General features: G+C 43.6%; 1 protein-coding gene across 1 annotated transcript in view; it reads left to right on the forward strand.

Moving 5' to 3' along the window:
• The window catches only part of DIAPH1 (diaphanous related formin 1), a 44,931-nt gene that overhangs the window by 13,329 nt on the left and 7,671 nt on the right, over positions 1-23,931 (forward strand). Inside the window, exons 2-12 of the mRNA XM_068960111.1 lie at positions 9,113-9,139; positions 9,829-9,984; positions 10,965-11,066; positions 15,261-15,391; positions 15,596-15,682; positions 17,184-17,247; positions 18,053-18,192; positions 18,366-18,474; positions 18,684-18,794; positions 19,380-19,498; positions 21,564-21,680. Of these exons, the coding sequence (XP_068816212.1) occupies positions 9,113-9,139; positions 9,829-9,984; positions 10,965-11,066; positions 15,261-15,391; positions 15,596-15,682; positions 17,184-17,247; positions 18,053-18,192; positions 18,366-18,474; positions 18,684-18,794; positions 19,380-19,498; positions 21,564-21,680 (1,163 nt within the window). The remainder of the gene's footprint in view (positions 1-9,112; positions 9,140-9,828; positions 9,985-10,964; positions 11,067-15,260; positions 15,392-15,595; positions 15,683-17,183; positions 17,248-18,052; positions 18,193-18,365; positions 18,475-18,683; positions 18,795-19,379; positions 19,499-21,563; positions 21,681-23,931) is intronic.

Here is a 23,931-nt window from a genome sequence, read left to right on the forward strand (position 1 = left end):
GGTTGTGGCAGTCCGACGAGGGGCCCTGTAAGCTTCTGTGAAGCCACATGGTGGGTCCTACCTGCCATAACAGCACAGACAGGATTCCCTAGGTTCCTTTCAGCAGGAATCAAAGTCAGTTTGTTGCTACATGCAAAAGCAAGGAAGTAGCTCTGGAATTATTTGTATCACAAACCTGTAAATAACAATTTTGAAAATCCTCTTGAATTTTCAGGAGAGCTGTGAGGTTAGGACCAGGAGGTAGGGAAGCATGTGTTTACTCAGGTGTCAAAGAAAGATACAGAAAATAAATATTTAAGTAAGTATCAACTTAATATTCTGAGTTTAGGCTGTTCAAAGGTTGACCTGAACTACTTGTTACTGTATCGGGCTTATGCCTTGCAGGTGAAGCCTGAATGCAAACTTTTGCAGCAGCAGCCTCTGGTTGGACCTAGTAACCTTCCCCCCCAACCCCAGCTTTGTGCAGAGGAGTTGCCTCCTGCTGTTAAAATAGTCATCTGCTTAGGTAAATGCTGCACGCTTTTGTACATGTGCTGCTCCGAGCAGAAGCAGTTATGGCAATATAGAAGGGCAACATGATACTTGGCTTGTACTGTGGCTCTCCCAACCAAGCAGATCTTTTTGGTTGCTGTGTCGGAGGAATTTCCAAGGTTCGCTGTCTAGCGTGGAACTATGGAGATCCTCCAGTTTTTCAGGTCTGGCTAAGTGATTGTACTTTTCCGAGTGGCTAGCCGAGTCTCTGGGAGTTTTGGTGCACACTCACCAAATAGTTTGCAGACAATTAGTTCTGTGCAGCTTGGCACGCAGGGAGAGCAGTATGGCTGAAGATGTCACTTCCTGAACCTCGGCAGCAGTAGCTGTGTTGGATCCGTGCAAGGGTATGCAGTATATAGTTGCTGCAGAACCTGAACTTTCAAGCCTTAGATATAAAGCCTGAGGAAAAAGAGAGGAGGAGGGGAAAAAAGGGGTCTTTGGAGATTGCAGTTATTGATCAGTTTTCTTCCCTGGGCTCTGGAGCTTCGTAGGCAGAATACTCCCCCTGAAACTCCTCCTGAAAGGTCTGCTGTGCACTGTACCTCCCGCTTCATTAAACGCCACTGAATGTGATTGCTTTTCTCTCCTGCCTGTTTCTAACAAGGCACAGTACTATAGGGAAAGAGCTATGTCTGGTGGTAATAGCTGAGTAGGAGGACACAGAGCAGGCACTGCTGGGAAAGATTTGTCTTGCAAGGTCCAAATGCTGCCCACACTGAAGTAGGAGGCACTGAAATATGATTGGGAGAGGGGAAAGGGAAAAAGGGAGAGGTGGGAGGTAATAGTTGAAAATTAAATCCTAGATTTTGTCTTTTTTCTCATGCTGCAGTAGTATTTGCATCTGGATTCTCTCTTTCCCTGTGTTAAATGTCCCTTTCTAATGATCATCTGTATCAAAGCTCTGGTCTGTCTTTTAAGTAAGATAAGAAGCTGAAGCAGCAGAGTACCTCCTAGCACTACTGAGCAGGGCTAACGGAAAGCACGTTCTGCATCCTTGAATTGCTGGTGCTTCTTCCTTTATGATCCTACTAGCGTTGACTGAGCTCATCTGGGGCTCCTGCCTCACGTTAGGCATAGCAGTAGCATGGGAGAAACCTTCCTAACTTGTGGGTTTTCACTGATGCAAAGAAGGGTCAGGTAGGCAAAGGAGGAGCCACAATAGAGGTGGGATATGGAAAAAGGCAGCCTATGTTTGTCTTGGGGGGGTGGCGTAGAAAGTGTTTGACTGTTCAGAGTGTAGTATCTGGGCTGGAGTGTGTGCTTCATGTTTTCATTTTCAGTTCCTCTCATCTCTCTGGTCTCTTGTCTGCTCTGTATACTGTTACTTGCAAAGGTAAAGGCTTTTAAGGGAGTTGCTTCTCCTGCACGTGCAACCAGGACTGTCGCTGCTCTTGGGACTTTCTTTCTCATGCTCTGGATGGCAGAGTCCCTTTGACATCCCAGCTTTGCTTTTAAAGTGAGATCTGCCTTGTTCCTACTGGCATGGAAGTCGTTCATTTTGCTTAAAGTGTGAACTGCTTAATATCTTCACTTGGAGTGCCTACGTGTCTTGTGGGCTAATGCTTTCCTATGGGAAGCAGAAATCTCCCTTGAATGGCACTCTGTTCACTAATTGGATAATTCTCCACGACCTGGGAGCTGGAGTTGTTTCTCGCTTTCATGTCCTTGGCTGCCCTTTCACAGGCAGCCTGGAGTAAGAAGGCTGCTGTTATCAGGTTTGCAGCCCTACGAGCTTTGGGACTGAAGCTGCCTGAGCTGTCTCCACAGGTCATGGTGGTTACTGGGTCCTTGCCTTAGACTATGTGAGTGCGTGACTAGTGAGATAGCGCTGATCTACTTGAATGCTCCTTGCGTCTGTGCAAAGCATCTGCCGTTTTGGATTTTCCTTACAGCTCCAGCTGCTGAAAGCAGAATGGGTTTTTTGTTTGTTATTTAAATTAGGATGTAATATGCCTCTGTTTTGGAGAGAAGACTGAGTAAAAGAGCAGAAAGCTGAGACAGGACTAGAAAAGTGGAAAGGAGAGGAGTAGAAGAATATTATGGCCAAAAATGGATTTGGATTTCAGTCTGCTCAAATTTTTGTGCCGTCCTTTGAACTTGCTTTTAATATTGAGTAATAGTGAATGGAGGGGGGGGGGAAATGAGAGAGAAGGGCTCACAGAGGATTTGCAACACCTCATGCTGCATTAATCCATTCAGTAAGAGATCCCTCCTACTCTTCGCAGAGTATTAACGGGCCACTCCTCTGGAGTCAAAAGGGATGACTCAGGAGGAGGTCTTGCCAACGACACAGCTGTAACTTTCTCTTCTTAACTTTATAACTTCCCTTGAACCTCTGATCATGAAAACCAGGGATACAACCCTTCTCTTAAGAACATATATTAAACGCATGAGTACACAGGGAAGCAAAGCAAACAGTGGGTAGTGAGAACAGGCATATGTCACAGTCCGTAGAAACAACTTTTAAAGCCCGCTACATCCCACCATCAGAAGGCAGGAATAAAAGTCTTGTGGAAGAGCGTTTCTGGGAGGATGAGACACAGGGAGCCACTCAACTGTCTTGAGAGATGAGACATCGGGCTGCCACAATTGGGCCTCTCGTGTGTGGGGAAAAATCTACTTTTCATCCTAATTAGGACAAATTCATTTTAATACATGCTATCTTCATTTGCCCGTGGAAGATCAAAGTAGGCTGACCCCCACATGGAACTGTTCCAGACAATTTTGTAATAGCCTTCTAACTTTATCACTCGGGCTTTTCCTTATTTAGCCTTTTGATTCAAACTTTGTTTCTTGTTTCCTGAAGTCTAATTTCCATTCCAACTCTGTTGCCATAATTACAATTTGAAGAATACCCAATGTTCTTGCAAGTGGTTGCAGAAATCATTGAAGTAATGTTCAGCTTTATGGTTCAAGGCTTTTCTGGCTGGAGGGGGCGGGTGGAATTTCTATCCCGGGAAAAAATTTCAGAACACCACCTTTTAAGGTTAAAAATTTTTCCGGAGTGTAAATTCATTTGCAAATAGCTTACTGTTCCTGAAATAAAAATTACTTTACTTTCATTGGTGATGATGGTACTGGTGTGCTGCTTTTTTTTTTTTTTTTTTTTTTCTTTCTTTCCCCCCTCCCAGTTTTGGCTTTTTCCAACGAAGCGTTGAATCACTGCAACATTAAAGCATATTTCTGACATGTTTGCTGCCTTCTCACACCTTTCCCTCCTGACTCCAGGCTCTGCTTTCCTCTCTGTTATCATCTCTGCAAGGAGCCATGCTACACTATCAGAGGGAAACTGTGTGCTATTTTGTGTATAATACAGTCCTCTAGTAAGCCTGACCCACAGCAGAGGATATGAGACAAAATATAATTTTTAAAAGGAATCTCAGGTGATTTGGAAAAAAAAAACAATTTTTTTTTTCATGGAATTTGATATGAAGTCTTTCAAGCTATTTCAGAAAAGGCAATATTTTGATGTGAATTGAAGCTACTGTGTCAAGCATTTCTTATTGATGGAAATCTAATGACTTTCTGTTTAAAAAAAAAAAAACTTACATGGTTTTTCTGATAGAGATTTTAAGCTGGCAGTCTGCTGGGGCGCTGTGCAAATACTCAGTTGCGCTAAGCGGATATATTATATAGTTCTCAACTAGTTGATGAAGAACTGTAATCTCTTTCAAAGAATAACTGAGCAGATGCTTAGAGGATAAGCATAGATGACAGTTCAGAAATATGATAGCAAATAACATTGTCCTGGCCATATTATTTGGAGATGGCCTATTTGCAGTGAGATATAACTTGAAATACTGGACACCCTGCCTCAGAATAAGAGTAGACACGTAGTCCATCTTGGAAGGCCTGGCAAATTTTCTTTATTTCTTCATATCTAAGCCTGCAGTTGAATTCCTACCTTAGGTGTGACAATTTTAATAGCTACAGTAGATTGAAAACAAGACTTTTGTACTGGAATTGGGGTAAGAACAGTAACTGATCCAGCAGAAAAACCTGTCATTTCCCGAGTTGATGGCAGGGTCATGGCCTTTGGCAGGTATGGAGTTACCATTGGGAATAAACACACATTCTCTTTAAATTTTGAGGAATGAACAGCCTATCTCCATTACGATCCCAAACGGAACAGCTCATCTTTGTAGACTAGCAGCAGTAAGGTAAATTTAGCTTTGCCTCCTGCTCAGTCTGTGCAGTGTGCTTACTTTGGGCCGTTTCCGTATTTTCAGTAATATCCTGTCTTAGCTCATTCCGACTTTTTGAGTAAGATTGTTCTTAGATGAGATGGAGGAAGAAAAAAGTTTTTTGAAATAAGTTTAATTATGTTTTAACCCATCCTACGTGGTATGCTAGTTGTCAGTAGGTAAAACATACCTAGCTGGCGAGGATCCAGTCGCAAGCAAGCTGCAAGCAAGACATGAAATCCAAATGAAGAGTGTTCTCTTGAAGCTGTGCGCTTTCCGTGCAAGTCTAACTTGAGCATCTTTGTATCGTGCTCACCGTACTGAGAGTGCAGCACATACCTTCCACTACTTGACTCCTTGCTAGACTCCCTCCCATGAAAATGGTAGAAGCTCTTCAAAGAAGAAAGCCTACCTGATGTAAACACTGCACAGTTAATTCTTCCCAATCTTCCCCTTTTCTGTGTAGCCTAGATTTTTGACTTTAAATTTCTCACAGTAGTGGAAAATTTCATGTCACCCCTACTTCTAGAGCCTTTCCTTAAATGTTTGTATTTGTAAGGAGTGAAGTGCTTCAAGAGCCTTGCTATGAGAATTTTAATGGCCAAATTTCTCTCTGATTCCTCTCAAAGGCAGAAATTTAGAGAGATCAGCTGATGGTTATAGAGATGTATATCCTTTCCTTTGGTGGAGGAGGATCAGGTTAGAGATAATTTAGGCAAACTTGACACCCACAAGTCCATGGGCCCTGATGGGATGCACCCATGAGTGCTGAGGGAGCTGGTGGACATCATTGCTAGGCCACTCTCCATCATCTTTGAAAGGTCCTGGAGAACAGGAGAGGTGCCTGAGGACTGGAAGAAAGCCAACGTCACCCCATTCTGCAAAAAGGGAATGATGGAGGACCTGGGGAACTACAGGCCAGTTGACCTTGGCCTCCAGCATGAGCTCTTCCATCACCTTTCCAGGGACAGAGGCATCTCCAAGCATGTGGAGGACAAAGAAGGTGATCAGGAGTAGTCAGCATGGATTCACCAAAGGGAAATCATGCTTAACCAACCTGATAGCCTTCTGTGATGGGACAACTGGCTGGGGAGATGAGGGTAGAGCAGTGGATGTTGTTTACCTGGACTTCAGCAAGGCTTTTGACACTGCCTCCCATCACATCCTCATAGGCAAGCTGAGGAGGAAGTGGGGGTTAGGTGAGTGGACAGTGAGGTGGATTGAGAACTGGCTCAATGGCAGGGCTCAGAGTTGTGGTCAGTGGCACAGAGTCTAGTTGGAGGTCTGTAGCTAGCGGTGTCCCCCAGGGGTCAGTACTGGGTCCAGTCTTGTTTAACTTGTTCATCAGTGACCTGGATGAAGGGACAGAGTGCCCCCTCAGCAAGTTTGCTGATGATACAAAACTGGGAGGAGTGGCTGATACCCCAGAAGGCTGTGCTGCCATTCAGAGGGACCTGGACAGGCTGGAGAGATAGGCCTCGTGGAGAGAGGAACCTCCTGAAGTTCAACAAAGGCAAGTGCGAGGTCCTGCACCTGGGGAAGAATAACCCCATAGAGGCACCAGTTCAGGCTGGGGCTGAGCTGCTGGAAAGTCGCTCTGCAGAGAAGGACCTGGGGGTCCTGGTGGACAACAAGTTGACCATGAGCCAGCAGTGTGCCCTTGTGGCCACGAAGGCCAATGGTATCCTGGGGTGCATTAGGGAGGGTGTTGCCAGCAGGTGGAGGGAGGTAATCCTTCCCCTCTATTCAGCCCTGGTGAGGCCACACCTGGAGTACTGTGCCCAGTTTTGGGCTCCTCAATATAGGAGAGACGTGGAGAACTTGGAGTGAATCCAACAGAGCGCTACTGGATGAAGGGACTGGAGCATCTCTCCTATGAAGAAAAACTGAGGGAGCTGGGCCTGTTGAGCCTGGAAAAGAAAAGGCTGAACAGGGATCTTATCAATGTGTATAGGTATGGGAAGGCATAGTGTCAAGAGGACGGGGCCAGGCTCTTCTCCGTGGTGCCCAGTGATAGGATGAGAGGCGATGGGCACAAATGGAAACGCAGGAAGTTCCATCTGAACGTGAAGAAGAAATTCACTGTGAGGGTGACTGAGCACTGGGCGAGGTTGCCCAGAGAGGCTGTGGAGCCTCCTTCCCTGGAGATATTCAAAAGCCATCTGGACGTGATCCTGGGTAATGTGTTCTAGGTGACTCTGGTTGAGCAGGGGGGTTGGACCAGATGATCTCCAGAGGTCCCTTCCAACCTCAACCACTCTGATTCTGTGATAACCCTACTCATCTTTCTGAAGCCCCTGCAAAACCCAAGTTGAACTGTTATCATGCTCTGTTTTTTCTTAAGTGCTCAAGTTGTTCTGCTTGCCACTAGTATTTCCCCTGGGGGAGAAGGGTTACACAGAGTTGGTAGTTCATAACTGGCACGGACAGTCCTGTATCCTCTTGTCCAAAAAGATAGATCCCATACACCAACTTCTAAAGGCTGTGCAAGTGTTAATCTGTTGTACTTTCATTAAATTCCCTTCATTCCCACTTCCTGACCCTTCAATCCCTGTGCTTGGCTATGAGTCAGCAGTGAAAACTGGAGATTTTTTTAAGACTGAGAATAACTATATGAGTTTTCCTTCCTCATAAATGACTTCTGTGAGGGTTTTTGTTTGTTTGGGGGCTTGTTTTTTTTGTTTTGTTTTGTTTTTTTGCTTTCACCTGTGCTCTTCAGCTGACCAGATCTGTGAGATGGGCCTCAGTTCACACTTTGGGTTGTTAGGCAGCTGGGTCCAGGGTTTCTGTCCTTGCTTTGGATGGTATATAGTGGGTTTCAGCTTCTCTGTTTTAATATCTTGGCTGCTGTGCCTCCTACCAGCCAGCTGTGCCTCGAGAGCATACGTGCACAGGTCCAGTGCTCTCTCTCCTGCATGGAGGAAGGAAAATGCAAAGTAGTAATAAATTGGCCTATGGAGGGGAAGGGAAGGCTGGGGGACAAGTCAGGTCAGGTAAGTCAGGATGGTAAAACAGCAGGTGACAGCTTAGACTGTGGTGGGATATTCCCTGGCAGAACTCCTACATTTTCTCCATATTTAACGTTTTTGCAAAATACCCTAAGTGGAGCCCACAGAGGCCAGCCTGAGGTGAAGGCACAGTGGATGGCTCTTGGTTAGTTTTAGGCTCTCTGTAGACCTCTCCGAGTTGCTTATGTTTGATTTGTGTTTTCAAGGTTATTTTATTAAAATAAGAACTGAAATTCCCTCTTGTGTTTCCTCAATAAAAGAATAGTATAGTTACAGGTTTTGGAGTATTTCAGGTCCCAGAGATAAAAACGAATCGCCATGTTAGAGAATTTTTGCCTTGAGTCTGTCCATCATGCAACCTTAAGATAACCGTTCTCTATCTTAAGATTTCCAAGTTATTTCTAAGTCCTGTGCGGGGCACGTGGTGCGTTGGGTTGCCAGTTAAAGGCTTGCCGTTCATGCGCTCTGTGTGCTGTTAGGCTGTGTAGCCTGTCTCCAGGGGTCCTGCTCTGCTTGCTCGCTATTGTATTTGTGTTGTACTTGTTCTCTGTCCTGTCCTGGAGGCAGATATGTGGCTTGCTGGTCCTGTAGTGTGGATGCTTTCTGCCCTCTGCTGGAATTTCAGTCATATGAAAATCCAGAAATTTTAGTAGTAGTAGGAATTGCCATGATGCAGGATGCATCCCGCAAGCAGAGCGTCTAGGGGACCCGAACACCAGGTCCTGCAGTTTGAGCACAGTTGCGATCATGGAAACGCACAAAGTCGGGGTTTATGTTACCGAGGATCTGCTTCCCAAAGTACGTCATAGGATGCGTCCTTTTTGTTCAACCCTGCTGAGCAGAAAGACCCATAAGCGAGGGAATTAACTTTCAGCATTTTGCACGTCTGGTGGAAGAGGATATGGGTGTAACTGGGTGATAGTTTGATCTGTAGTGGTTCAATCTGCCCTCCTACCTTCTGCGGAAGGGAAAGACAGCATTGCCTATTGAAAGCAACAGTACCCCCCTTGCTGCAGGGTGTGCACAATGGTGGGATTGTCTGCTTTTTCCAGAGCTTGTCAATATATGACATTAGACAGAGTTTTAGTGTGGGACAAAACTTCCTGCCCTGAGGAGAGGGGGAAGAGGTACCTAATCCATCACTGTAATTGCTGCCCTGATGCTCTGAAATGTTTATGTTGGAGGAACTCGCACCAGATATAGCATACAGGATGTACAAACTCGGCATTTCTGACTTGACTTCTGTTCAGACTAAAAGAAAAGGAAAATCTGGATGATCACTACATACTTCCTTCCCCTGCCCCCCTTCCCCTTGTCCTCTTTTGTGTCGGAAACATTTTGTGTCACTGATTTGTTTTTCCCCTTTCTCCTTCCCTTGTCTCACAGACTTTGAAGCGGCTCATGGCAGATGAAGTAAGGATGGTGTTTTTTTTTTTTTCTCCCCTGCATGTGTTTTGTTCTGCTTGTTGTAACCTCTTTGCGCTGGCTGTTTCCCTAGCAGCTGATGACACGCCATATACAGTGTCTGTTTGCTCATGGCAGATTCTGTTCTAGTACCTTCCTCTGAAGGGAATTCTGCCCTTGATGCCACGATGCCGTGTACCTGTTGCATGCCGGTTAGTCCTTGTGAAAGGCGTTTGGGGTTTTTTTTATGGTTTTTTTGTTTGTTTGTTTGCTCTGATTGTCTAGTTTTGCTTCTTGGGTATAGGCTGTAATGCGCCCTTCTATCTCTGTTCTTCTAAGTGTCCACTTAACTGGCAGTCTTAACACTAGCATGAATCAAAAGTTTGGCACTACAAAAACGTTTGGATCTGGCCAGGATTTGGTCTTTTCCAAAGGAGATACTGAATTTATACCCTCTCTAATCTAAAATTTCAAAAGCTTCCTTACTAATATCCATTTGGTTTATTTAGTGTGCAGGCTGAGGACTCTCAAACTGTCGAGGTCAGCCTTCTCCACTGCTGTGTATGTCTGGGACAACCAGCTGTAGGAGTGCAGGCAGGATGCCTGGTGTGTAACTTTTGGGATAGCAGGTAGGCCTTGAATGATTGGTGATTTTTTTTTTTTTTTTTTTTTTTTTTTTGCTTTGATCCTCACACCAGTTGGAGCGATTCACTAGCATGAGGATAAAGAAGGAAAAGGAAAAGCCCAATGCATCTCATAGGAATTCCTCTGCCTATGTGGATGTCTCTGCTTCAGGACAGACACTCCAGGAAATACCGGATGAAGATGTGTTGGTGCTCTTTGAGCAGATGCTGGTAAGCTAATGTCATGTTTTCTCTCTCCTTGTATTACTTGCTTTCTGTAGCAACTTCTCTTTAGCAAGCACAGGAATGGAAATGACTTCTGAAGTCTTTCATTGGCCTGCTTCACCTGTCCTGCTTTCATATACCTCTTCTTTGAAGAGAGTCTGCTCTTATTTGGCCTGCTGTTTCTCAGATCAGAATGCAGCGTCAGGGTTGGCTCGTTATGGACGCTTTTTCTTTTTGGCTCTCCAGGCTAGATCCTTCAATCTGCGCTTGAGAAGAGTAAACTTGCCTCAACAGGCTGAGAGCAGGTTTTGATTAGAGCTATGTCTCTGATTTCTCTCCTAGTCTCCCAGCCTTCTTATGGCTAGGACTAAAAATTAAATGAATATTGGATAAGCTTAAAGGTAGTCATATTTAACCACCAAAGTCCCCAGATGATGTGACACTGCCTGCTGGGCCTTGTGAGGGATCGAGTTTTGTGTGAGCACCATCCAGCAGTAGTTTTACTTCTTAATGGTCGCCTTATAACTGAGCCGGAGCAGCTTTGCAGACCTCAATTTAATAACTGCTGAGGTTAACCACTTAACAGACAGCAGTTTTCAGTCACGAGTTAAGAGCTTTCTATTTGTGTAGAATCCCATAGGGCTTGGGGGCTTTTCTCTGCCTTTCTGGAAGGTCAGGTGTCCTGCTGAAAGGAGGTAACATTTGCTCTCCCCTGAGTGCTGACATCCGCTTGGGGAAGTTGTTGAAGATGGGCCTTGTCCTTCTACCACAATGTTACCTCTTCTGGTGAAGGTTAGAAGGGAAGTGCAGGCTCTCTTTGCTGCTAATGTGTGTACTCATTTTGCTTTGGCAAAGGTGAAAGACTCTTCCTGCCTGACTTTGGGAATAGATTCTGTTCTAAGGGTAAATGATGCTTTGCATACTGAATACTGCTCCAAGAATAAAGGCATAAAGGCATTTGAAAACTTGTATGCTTTTTTCAATAGCTGGATATGAACCTAAATGAGGAGAAGCAGCAGCCTCTGAGAGAGAAAGACATTATGATCAAGAGGGAGATGGTGTCCCAGTATCTGCACACATCTAAAGCTGTGAGTATTTCTGTCCCTCAACGCTGTGTTGGATTCATCAGGGGGAGCCACTATAGGCTCAGCAGTGGCTCCGACACAAAAACTCCAACCTGGCTTTTAAATAAAAATCTCAGAAGTTTCTTAAGTTAAAACAAGACATAAAACATAGTTTCCTTGAATAAGTCAAAAGAAATATATCTAGACAGTCAGCGTAAAATCTTAGTTTCTCTAGTATGTAACTCCATAAGTATTTAGTTAGTTGTTTTTGGAGGAAGTTTTCAGTGAAGTGATTGATCATGCAGTAATTAAGCCACTATTAAATTGTAATAAAGATTCAGCTGTCCTGTGCTTTTCATCATTTGGCCAACTTCTATAGCTTGATTTACTGGAACAGAAGGAGCCAAAGTATTCCGTAGCTGGTAGTAGCATCTTTTCTTTCAGGAACTTTTAAAAAGTTACATTAAAAGTACTCCTTTTTTTCAAAACATGGTTCTTATTATAAGAAAACCTTGATGTATTAGGAACGTGTTGTTGATATCTCTTGATAAGTTAAAAAGGCTTCTTTGCAAGATGGAAAACTAGTGGAGAACTGGTACATGATATCTCAAGAGGTGTCAAAATCTGAAAAATAAAAACACAGTTTTGTGGGATTACCCTATTACAGCTTTACTGAAGGATATTTCAGAAGTTGAAACATTACATTTTATTCTTTTGATTTCCCTCCATCACCTGCCTTGGCAAAGGTGAGAGGAAGCGAACTCACTTAATTTACACTCTTCTAGTTTTATTTCTTGAAACTCAAATTTTGGAAAATGTATAATTTTTTTACATAAAAAGAAGTGTTTATATTAAAAGAAAAAAAAAAGAATAGAACGTTGACGGGCCCATGTTTTCAAGTTTTATGTTGGGGTGAGGTCATCTGCGGTTTGCATGTAAACATCTTATTGTATGAGCCTGAATTGAGCCCTGACTGCTTCCAGATCCCTTCAAAAATTCAACCAGAGATCATTTTAAATGGAGGGGAAAGAGAAAGATATCTTAAAACAAGATTTCTGGTGCAATTTCTAAGTAACTTCTGAGGTTTGGGGCTTAAGCTATGTAGACGTATTCTCTCTGAAGTTCACTTGATGCACGGTTTTTTTTCTTTTCTTTTTGAGAGTTTGAGCAGTCTGTACTGAGACGTTGCATTTAAGAGCTAAGTATTTATATGCTACTGGGTGAAATACCTGCTTTCTTGCCCCTCTCCACTTATCTTCAACTGCTTTCTACTCATCTACTGCCTCATTAAATCATATCTCTTCCTCTATGCTGTCTTAATGGGTGCCAGCTCCTAAAGACCTTTTTCCCTACTTTTGGGTCTGGCAGATACTTGCTGCCCTTGGTTTCATCTTGGTTCCTGCGAGTGGTTTTTCTCCTACTCTTCTGTCACCCCATGACCTGTGGGCATTTGCTTTTTAATGGAATCTGATGGCATCCACACCTCATCCCTCCTGTAGTGCTGGGTGTTGACTTGCTGTCTTGAGATCTCGTCATTTTTTCTCCAGAGGCTTCTGGAAGGTACCAAGACTCCCAATTTCAATACGATGCTCAATTGATTAGGAAAATGCACCTCCATCTTTTTGTGGCATAAGCGTTTAAACCAAGCCAGCTGACTTCTGGATCCCCAGTTCCTGAAGGTGGGACTGGGAAATTTAAGATCCAGCATGTGAGTTTTGACTCCTTCAGTTTTAACATCCATACAGAAGAGAGGTAGGGCCCGCAGAAGGAAAGGGTCTAGTCGGTGGCCGAGTTTTATGCAGTCTTATTTTCCGCCCACCTTCATCTGTGAGAGAGTTTCTAATTTCCATTAAGGGCAGGAGGTGACATACATGAAATTAGTGACTGTTTCCCATAATGCAAAGCTGATCCAGTCAGAGCTTTGCACTTAGGCAGGTATGAGAACAGATGCTGCCAAGACTAAGTAAGATGAGGGTTAGGAAGGAGGACTTGCAGGTATGTGCTTCTGTAAAAGGAAGAGCTCTTTGCATTATTATCAGAGCATAATCTTCGTGTAATAGAACAATATATTTTGGAAGTATGATTATATCACATTGTTCAGTAGGCAGGAAAAGGGTTGTCTAAAAAGACCAGACTCAAGTCCATGACTTAAGGAATACTGTGACAGTCTCTTGATTGTGTATTATTTCTCTGAAGACTTAGCTCCTGAATTCCCAACTGTTTAAAATGGCTGCAGTTAGCGTTTTTGGGTGTCAGTAGCATGCTGCCTCCTCCCTGGTTCATGTTGCCTGTTGGCCTGGGCTGAGCTTGAGCAAATGCACTTCTATCAGTTAACTCTCCAGTTAGAACCCTAGAATGTGGAAAAGCATGGGAGGAAACAGCGGCTTAAATGGCAAAGCTGATTCTAGACCTTCATTTGTTTGTGGAGCAAAGGAGTATGAAAAAATTGCTTGATACGGCACATTCCAGCTATCCAAGCATGTTGGCAGTGCTGTTTAATATGGCATTTCTAAACCCAGCACAAACAGCTACAGTCTCAGTGGCTACATCAATAACAAGGTCCAAAGGGGTTCTGGAGGAACCTGGGGGCTGCCTCTGGTTAATGGTATCTACAGCATGAGAAAAAGCCCAAGTAAGCACTCCGCTAGTTCATGTCCTTATTCCAAGATCTTGTTCGTGCTTACCTTTTTTAATGCTGATAGACTGTATTTACAAAACTCCCATGTATCTTCTCCCAGCATTCACTACTTCAGAAGGGAAGAGCCCTGTGAGCCCACTATCTGTGGGCTCCTACTCTGTGAATCCTACCCCTTCTGAGCTTTTACCTCACAAGAGCCTCTTTCTGTTCTTGGGGTTGGCTGAACCTTGCTGGGCTGGTTCTTCAGTTTTACTTTGGTCTTCTGCGCGAGCCCCTCTTCTGAGGGAGTATTCTGAGTATTCCCTCACCTCTTTCCGGGTAGCTCTCATGTTGTCAGGTCTCTCTGCTCTTTTTTTCATTGCTCATTTTCCTGAATACAGCCTCCTATCATGTGCCAGTGTGAAGATGTTTATAAAATTGGGGTATGATGCATTAAATCATTGGTCATCTGGCCCTCTTGAGAGGGTGCAGTACAGTAAAGTTTGCCAGGAGCTGGCAGAAAAGAGTGTGTGTTTCAGCTATGAAATAAATTGTCATTGCCTGAAGTGACCAAGTAAGTTCATGTGCTTTACTCATAGATCAGACCTGTACTTGGAGTTCTGCTTAAGTAGCCCGTGAGGAGGCTTTCTCGATCTCCATACTGAGCCGATAGCATCAGTTTTCTGACTTGGGGCTCAGTGCATCATTAGTTCAGGACTTTCCGGGTTCATTTTTTGCAGTGCAGAGCTGATGTTGAGACAGGCTCATGCAGTGCAGCAACTGCCTTCCCTAGGAAGCAGGCAGAGGTTGTTAACAGTATACGACTTCCGTTCTAATTCAAGATGCTTACCATCATCAGGAAATACCATCCTGTTAGAAACGTATTGCAAGAATATAAAGATGGTCAAGTACTAGTTTCTTCTCTTGCCAAAGAAACGTTGGCATGTCCTTTGTTTTTGTGAACAGAAGCCTGTGTAAAGAAAAAAGCCTTAAAGGGTGTATAAGAGCATGAATGATTTTGGCATATGTGATATTTCAGGACTTGTAGCCATGTTAGTTCAAGGTAAAGGGAAATCCCTTGACTTTAGGCTTTCTACCAGAAGCTATATAGATTGGCCAAAATTACAGCTTCTTGGCAGAACATAAGATCAGTTTCTTTGAACATGCAGGGAAATGCTAGCCCTTTTCTAGCAACAAGAACAATGTAATCCTTTCCATATGTGGTTTAAGCAGTGTAGGAAGAGGAGAATGGGTCTTTTGGACAGAGCTGTACTTCACTTACAGTAAGGATCTACTAGTTTGAAGCTGAACAGCATGATATCAATATAGCCACATGGAAGGCGAAAGGGAACTTCCTCTAAAACAATGACAGACCATGGATAAGTAAGAGAGCAGATCCACGTATAAATCCACACACAGCTCCTGTAAGGAACCTCTTGGAGCAGTGCCTGCCTTACAAACCTCAGAACAGTTACTGGTTGAAACATGTGCAAGTTGTCTGTTTTATATATATAAAATTCCTGCTTAGAACTGTGTTCCTGTGCTGTGGTGCTTCAGCTGCAGTTAGCTGACTTAATGAGCTTTCTTTCTGCCCTGTGCAGGGCATGAACCAGAAGGAGAGCTCAAAGTCAGCCATGATGTATATCCAGGAACTGAAATTAAATCTCAGGGATGCGCAGCTGCTCAACTGTCTGGAGTCTTTGCGAGTATCATTGAACAACAACCCTGTCAGGTAAGGATGGGAAGGCAGGTTGGGTGGAACCCTAGACAAAACTGAAGTTAAAAATGGAAAGGTTGGGTGCTTTTACATTGGGAGCTGCACTGTGACTGAGTGAGAAAGGGTATGGGATAGTGCCAGACTACTTATACTTTTCTTTTTTTCTTTTTTGGAGGCTGTGTGTGCTCATTGTTTTTTTTTTTTTTCTCTTCCTGACAGCTGGGTGCAGAACTTCGGTGCTGAAGGCCTCACCTGCCTGCTGGATATTTTGAAAGGACTCCATGAGGAAAAAGAAGAAGCACCAGGGTGAGGAACTGATTGCGTGGGAATTATTTCTGAGCGTAATAGTTTCCAGAAAGCCACGAGGCTAGTTGCTCCTCTGGACTCTTCCTTGCTCTCCTAGCACAGCCCCACAGACGTGAGGCTCTGAGTCCATCTCTTACAGAGCAGGTGCAAGGACTGTAGTACCTATTTGTCCCCCCAACACTTACTCTGCACCTCTGTTAAAGACAGAACATATACTCTTCTTTCTCTTTAGGGTTTATCCCGTGTTGTATGGTGCTCAGGTAGCCACCTTAGACCAAAGCGTGGCTTAATTTAGATGTAGGGGAAAAAAAAATTGTAGGAAACAGAATTGTAGGTGGGTTATGGGTTCTGATCAGACTGTGGAAAAGCACAGGTCTGAACTTGATTCTGTCTTAAAGCTGAGACTGACCAAGCTACTCCAGGCCTCCAAGCAGGTATCCGTGTTCTTCTACCCCTCCACTTTTCTAAATCAGTTATTGCGTCTCTCAGGAGAATATGTCCTCCTGTATCCTCCCACAGTTCTTCTGTTCTGTGTTCATGTGGACCTTCTTTCATGCTGATTAATGTTGATTTTGTGACTTCAGTCGGAGGTGAAATCAAACATAGTGCACTTGACATTGTCCCTTGGCCACCTCTTGACAAATACAGAATTATTTCAAATATTTTTCATCTTCCTGTCTCTGTATGGCAGAGTTTGAATTTAGTGAGTATAAACATACAGAAAATACTGCAATAACTGACCAACATACCGTACTTATAGTTTATCCCATGGCTCCTCAGAACTTGAATCAGGCCAAGAAATATAGTGCCTGCAGAACTGAGTTCAGACCTGTGCTTTTCCAGAGTCTGATCATGACCCATATCCACTCCATGTGATTTTTCTCTCTGTGTTTGTCAAGATAGCCATCCTTGTCCACCTGTGCAAGGAAAACTGATGAGGACTATGTCAGAGATGCGCATCACAGCACTGTAGTTAAACTGAGGAAGACTGTTCAGTGATGAACGGATATGTTTTTTTTTCATATGCGGGGTTATTATTGTGTCTGCATGCAGCTTGGTTATTGAGAAGGGGAAGAAATACCGTTTCAGTGTGGTAAGGCCAGAGAGGGAGGGAAAAGGGAAAAGCGTGAGGGAAGACTGGTCATTGGGGACTTGCAAAATATCTCTTCTGGGATGGAGATGGAGTCGTCTATGTGTGAGAGTGGTGTTTGGCATTGAGCTGAGGGATTCTTGTGAGTAGGGGGAGGCAATAGATGGCAATATTGTGTGAATATTGTATTGAATTTTGTATGTATCAGAATTCAGTTTGTTGGTTTCCTGCATAAACAGCCTTTTCTACTGCCTTTTGAAGATAAACTCCAATTAAGGTGGACTTTCAGTGTGTTAGTGGGTGCCAAAGGCCTTGAGAGAGCCGTATCTAAGAGCCCTGGAAGAGAGAGGGGTTGTGTCTTGCTCTATAAGACTGTGTTTGTCAGCTGGCTGATTTTTTTTTTCCTCACAGTTCATATGACACACGGAGCAGACACGAGATCATCCGATGTCTGAAGGCCTTTATGAACAACAAGGTGAGTGTCCTGCCCAGAGTCCAGAGGTAACCATGCACAGCCACAGCTTTCTCCTTGTGTCATCTGTCCTGTTATCTCAGGGCAGTTGCCTACATTCCCTAAAATGGGCAGGGAAAATGGTAGTGGAAGTTTCTCGATCTTTAGTAAATCGCTGCTGCCGGCGTGTTGCTTGTTTTGTTTTTTTCTGTACCACGTGTTTTCTGGTACTGTTGCCTCAACCCTATACTTAGCCTGGGATGTCCAAAATACTTTGCATCTGTTTGTTCAGGCCTATGGGACTCCAACTGCTGTGCCCTTTTTCCTGGCTTGTTCTGCTCACCTCTGATTATATCTCTCTGTTTGTCTATGAGGGCTTGACACAAACCAGTATTTCTTCCTCCTTGTCCTCCTGTGCATCTTTTTGTCTTACTCCTGTACAGTGGACACCCATTTTCCCTTATTTGTGATCGAGCTAGGGTACTTCCTTCTCCCTGTACATATTCTTCCCCGCTCTCCTCAGGTAAACTGAGTCTTTGTTTCCTCTCAAGTCCACGTATTCCCTCTGCAGCTCCTGGAATCTTAAGTTCCCCTAACAGCTTTTCTCTTGCTGACAGTGTGTGCTTTGAGATGTGTCCCTCCCTTTCTTGTCATTCCTCTGTCACCTGTCAGAAACAAGGATAACGGAGATGTTTGGACAAGCCTTTGGAGAAAGTGTTTTGTTACTTTCGTTCCTCGTAGCCTTCTGAATCACAAAGCGTTCCCACTCCGTTCCTCTGTAGGGCTGGCTCAGGCTCAGACATTAATTCTAACTTTCTTTTCTCCTTAGTTTGGAATCAAAACAATGCTGGATACGGAGGAGGGGATCCTACTGCTTGTGAGAGCTGTTGACCCAAAAGTCCCTTCCATGATGATAGATGCTGTGAAGCTTCTGTCTGCCCTCTGTATCCTACCTCAACCTGAAGGCATGTACGTGGTAGCAGATATCCTGCCTTTGGCTGCTCTTGAGCTTTTGACAGTTACTTGCCTCTCGGTGGAGTCTCCCTTCTGACTCTCACTCTTCTCTTCATTTTACAATTGCTGTGCACATGCACACTCCTGTCCTGGCCTGTGAGGTAGCTGCTGATTCTCTCTCATCACAGGTATGAGCGAGTTCTGGAGGCACTGACGGAAAGAGCAGAAATGGATGAGGTGGAGCGATTCAAACCTCTGCTGGATGGCCTAAAATGTGGCACCTCGGTGGCACTGAAGGTACCTAATTCCCTAAGATTTGGTGGGTGCTGCACTTTGAATGTAACACAACAGCTGGAGAGCTTGTAGCAAGATGAATTTGGGATGGATGAAATACCTTTTGGCTTAACTTTTTCTCTACTACAGCTTTTTGTGTGGTCTTCTGGCTCCTTGGAAGTTCTGAACCACTGAGTTACAGTCCTTGCTCACATCTCTCCCTTTTTCTTTAGGTGGCCTGTATGCAACTGATCAATGCCATGATCAGCCCTGCCGATGAACTTGACTTCAGAGTTCACATTCGTAGTGAGCTCATGCGTTCTGGATTGCAACATATCCTTAAGGTAAGGAGCAGCCATCTTTCCTGTTTTCCCCCTCGAATATGATGGCCCAATAACAGTAGCACAGCTGTTGTACTTGCATTAAAAGCACTCAGAAATGCTATGTTTCTAGCAGGCATGAAGCAAAACTGATCCTTAAGTCTGCTGGTGTAATGAGATATGCTGTGCTGCAGCCCTTTCGGTGGCCTACTAGCTGCCTGCACTTGACGGGACATTCAGCTCTGAGCATAGTTTGTTTTGTTTGTTAAATAGTGATAGTACTTTCTACTGGAAACCCATGATAATGATCTCTTTTTGCAAATATGCAGTTTGTTCTCCCTTGGGGGTCCATTCCTTTGGGTATCTGCTGGCCTCAGCTGTGTGATTATGTGCTTTTCCTAGGGCCTTTTTCAAACCTTAGGGGATATTGTCAATAAACCTGGTCCTTTACCATGTTATTTTGAGCTTTACTATAACCTCTGAACCACTGCCATCTTCAAGCAGTGCACTTCAGAGGTATTAGCATGTGATTTGAGGGATGCTTTTTTTAATATTGTTAGACCATCCGTTTTCACTGGGTGCTTCTGGGTATGCTTATGTCCTTGGCAGGAACTACGTACACTGGAGAATGACGAGTTGAAAGTGCAACTGAGTATATTTGAAGAACATGGTGAGGAGGACTCTGAAGACCTCAGGAGCCGTCTAGATGACGTTCGCATTGAAATGGAATATCCTTTTGCTGTTTGCTGGGCTGAGGAGGAGCTTGGGGAAGCTAATGCTCCTAGGAGGTTTCTAAGCTCAAATCTAGGCAGAAATATGAAAAGCTGCAATCTCTACCAGACTAGAAAACGTGCATACATCCAAACCCTTGACACTACCAGGCAGTCATGGGATTGTATATGAATTCAGAAAGAAATCTCCATACAGCCCTTTCTTTGTGGAAGGGTGGATATGTGCTGATTAGGTTTTTGGGTTTTTCAAACCCTCCTACCCAGCCCAAGTCAGGAAGTGGATGAACCCAGACAATTTGCTGTCGCCAGACTGCCTTTGTTATAGAGCTTCTGGAAAGTTGTGTGTTCTGGGGTATCTGACTCACTGCCTAAAGAATAAAGGAATCTGGCTGGTAGTGCACACTAGAAGAGAGGTCAGTCTGCAGCTGAGTGCTTGGAGCTTGTGAGCAGCAGGAGGCAGAACTGGCCCCGGTGATTTGACACTGTGGACGACAGCTTGTTTGGTGCTTCTGTGTTTAGAGTTGGCCTTTTCGGCATGCTATGGTTTGCCTTCCAGGCAGCGCATGATAGAGGTTACATTTCTGTGCAACATGTAGTAAGCTTTCAGAGATGACCACCAGAGGGCATATGAAAGAACTGTTGCTTTGCAGCAGTATGATTTTAGAGTATTTTTGTCAGTCCATTCTGGTGTATAAATCTAGGAAGAAAAACAATCTCACTACTGGATTTTTCCCCCTGTATAGAGAGATATAATCACATGGTCATACCATGCAAGTCTGTTGCAACACCCACACCTTGCTGCCACAGCTTGCAGTCTGTGACGTAGACTTAGTCTGGTTAGGAGGGTGATCAGATAACTAGTTATCAATTCCAAACGACACGTGCTATCCTTGGAACGGTACTGACAAAATCCTAGGACACTCTTCTCATCTTGATTAGTGTATGGGGACCTGGGAAGCTGGGTAGGCAGCTAGTGGTTCAGGCCTGGCTTTGGAAAGAGGTGGGTAGGCATAAAGAAATGAGTGCAGAGCTTACTGTTGCCCTGCTAACTACTGAGCACTCCTTGTGGACAAGAGGCTTAAACTGAAACCTTTTCACACATGCACGCCTAGAAGTGGCCTGTATACTCTTTCCACTTTTAAGACCAGTTCTGTTAGCATCCACTGGGTCACTGAATTGTCTTGTCAGAAAGAAGAATGGGAATGTCAAGATTTTTTTTGAGGAGGAGTTGGTGGTTGAGGGCGAGGGGTTGGTTGGTTGGTTTACAGGGAAGTGAGAGACTTTAAGGAAAAGGCATCTGGGAGAAAGTCCGATTGCCTGCAGGTCTGTGCTTTTCCATTTGACCTGCAGTTCAAGAACTAAGGGTGGCCTCCTTCCAAGTATTGTAGTGAAAGCATGCATGTCTAGTGTTGCTCGGCTGCAATACTGCAGCCAGTTTACTGCTGTAAAATTTACTTACCTAAAATTATTCTAGCCACCCCCTACACCCACACACGCACCCCAAAACTAAATTAACCAAATTGTCATGTTCCTTCATGTGCCTTGGTCCACAAATAGTGGGAAAGGGAAAATTCTTAAATTCTCTGGTCTCTACAGCAAACTCTTTAATTAAAAAAGAAAAAAGAAAGAAATGACTGTGCTCTGTGCAGTTGTGAGGGAGACTTGTAAGACTAAATTTTTAGGGGGGAGAGAGAAAATAGGAGTATAATGCAAAAGATCCAAACGGAGATCGTCATGTGAAACTGGGTATTATACAGGGAGATGGACCTCTTAACTGTCCTGTGAGAGGGAAATGAGTGACCTGCTAGCAATCTCTTTTTGCCCATCACTGTGGGAGGTAGAAACCCACTGAAAGAAGAGAGGTGTGAAAAGGGCTCTGTGTGCCTTTGAGGTGATTCCTTCACTAATCTCTCCAGCAAAATTTCTTATGAGGGAAGTGTAAATAGTTCTTTATAAGAGCAGCGCCCAGAAAAGCTTCTTTGCCCAAGAGAAGGGTGAGAGAGTAGGCAGGTTGCCTAAGTATCTTCCCAGAGACCCACTTTTTCCTTAATCCATCCCTCACTGATTTCAATGAAGTGTTCCAGATTCTCCTCAACACAGTGAAGGATTCCAAAGCAGAACCATTTTTCCTCTCCATCTTGCAGCACCTTTTACTAATTCGCAATGATTACGAAGCCAGGTGAGAAGGGAAATTTTACCCTGGGCTGTTATGAGATAAATATTCGCCTGTGGTCCCTACCACACTGCTTTTGTCCTGGAGGGAGCAATAAATTACGGTTGCGTAGGTAATACAAAAAGTTCTCATAGCCTTAGCTGGCCTCAAATGCAAAATAAAGCAGACAAAAACCACAACCTAAATTAATTCCTAATGAAGGCTCTTAAAAGAAAATTAGCGCACGTATGGAAAAAATCAGACAAAAGCACAAAATGAAGCACAGGTATCAAAAACTAACAAGAGTAAGAAATCATTTCATAAATTTATTATTTGTAAGGAACTCAGGATTAATGTTAGTCTGCTATTTGTGGTGGAATGTTCTTGTTATTCTAACAAGCGTCATATTTAATGCCATTGTGTTTCAGGCTTCACTAAATAAGAACCACAGCTGCACTTAGTTTAACAAAATGAACGCTAATAAGAAAAACAAAATTTCGTAGTGGAATAGGGGAAAAAATAAACTAGAAGATTAAAGAGTATCTCTGAAAGTTAACTGTTTACAGATTAGGCGTGCCTAAAAGGATTAGTGCCAGTACGTTTAGGGAACAGGCTTAGAGTTATTAGTGGCCATTCTTAAGAGGCTATAGAAATTCCAGAAGACTTGGAAAGAGCAAACACTTTCATTTCAGATAGGTGATTTTTCAACCTGTTAAAACTGAGAAGCTCCTCTTAGAGAACAGAATGCAAAACTAAAGAGTATACTGGGATGTTTGCAGTGGTCATTGAAAATTTAAAGTTACTCCTGACCTTTGAGGTCATTTTGCAAACATGCAGTACAGCTTCAAGAAAGGCTTGATCTCCAGATGCACTGTAATAGTCTCAGCCTGGTAGTAGGAGAGGGGAGTATACACCAAAAGTACAAATAGCTTTTGAAAAGGACGCAGACAGATGTTTGACTCTGTCCTCCTACAATCATTCTTCCAATGACAATAATTGAGTTAAATTGTGTTTGGGCCTTGATGTCTGGTGACTTGCTTGTGAGAGGGTGTGTTTTTTTTTAAAGTGGTATCATAAAATTTTTTTAAAGACATCAGATTGGTTAATTTGTCTGCATCCCTGTTTTTTTTTTTTTAATCTATATAGTGGCAGACATAAAAGGCTGTATGTATACTTAAAATATGCCAAGGATATAATGTTGCAAGTTTTAGTGTAGATAAATTCCTCTGAATGTAGTTTATTTGTATGCCTCCTTGGGAATGGTTGTAGAGTTCACAACTTGTGTTAGTCAGATATTGTTGTAGATTTTTTTTATATTTATAATTTATGCACTCAGTTTTAACAGAAGTTGAATTTCAGAAGAGATAAAAATGCTATGCCTAACATAAAGAGAAAAACTATTTGATAGAAGAGAATAAAGCAAATAACCAAAAAAACCGCATAAAGATGAAATAATTTGTTGGAAGAATAACTGAAATAATTGCCTTCTTCATTAGGTCACGAGTGACTGTGAAGCCCTCTGAAAGTTGTTTTCTGAATTAATTTAGGAGAAATTGCTCCTGCTAGAATGGAAGTAAAGCTTGCTACCAGCAGCAGGGGTTATCCGCTTGCTGCTTGTATGAACAGAGAAGGAACCTAGTACTGCATGGTCTCAGGATAAAAGGCTAGTTTAGAGGTGAAAGTGCTAACTGCCAATGGCAATGAAGGTGCTAGGCAAAAAGCTGAGGGTTGAATAATACGGAGTGTACTCACAGTTCATCTAGTATACCAGTGGGAAGTTCACCTTGATGCTTTGTTGCTTGTAGTGCAGACTGAGGGACATAACAGACTGCACGTTACCTGAAAAGCAAACTTGCTATTTAAAAAAAAACATGACATAGGGGATCAGACCATATATCTAATCTCTTGGTCCACCCACATATCTAGCCTAGTATCCTGTCTGGGACAGCGACCAAGAGCCAGTGCCCAGGGAAGCACGTAAGAAAGGGGGAAGCATATATAATGCTTCCCAGAGTACTCTCCTAGCCTCCAACCACACACTGGTTGGAGACTGTTTGAATCGGGAGTAGTTTCAATGTGCTTAATAACCCCAGGTGAATTTATTTCCCATAAATTTGTCCGGTCACCCCGCGAAGCTGTAAAAACCCCGAGCATCTGTAAGATCCAAAGCAAAGAGTTTCGTAGCCCAGTCTGCCACTTCTGTGAAGAGCTATCTCCTCTTGTTTTGCACCTGACTCCTGATTTAGCCTGACAGTCCCCAGTCTCCTTTGAATAAGCA

The sequence above is a fragment of the Struthio camelus genome, chromosome 13 (assembly GCF_040807025.1).
Source record: "Struthio camelus isolate bStrCam1 chromosome 13, bStrCam1.hap1, whole genome shotgun sequence".
Taxonomy (NCBI): Eukaryota; Metazoa; Chordata; class Aves; order Struthioniformes; family Struthionidae; genus Struthio; species Struthio camelus.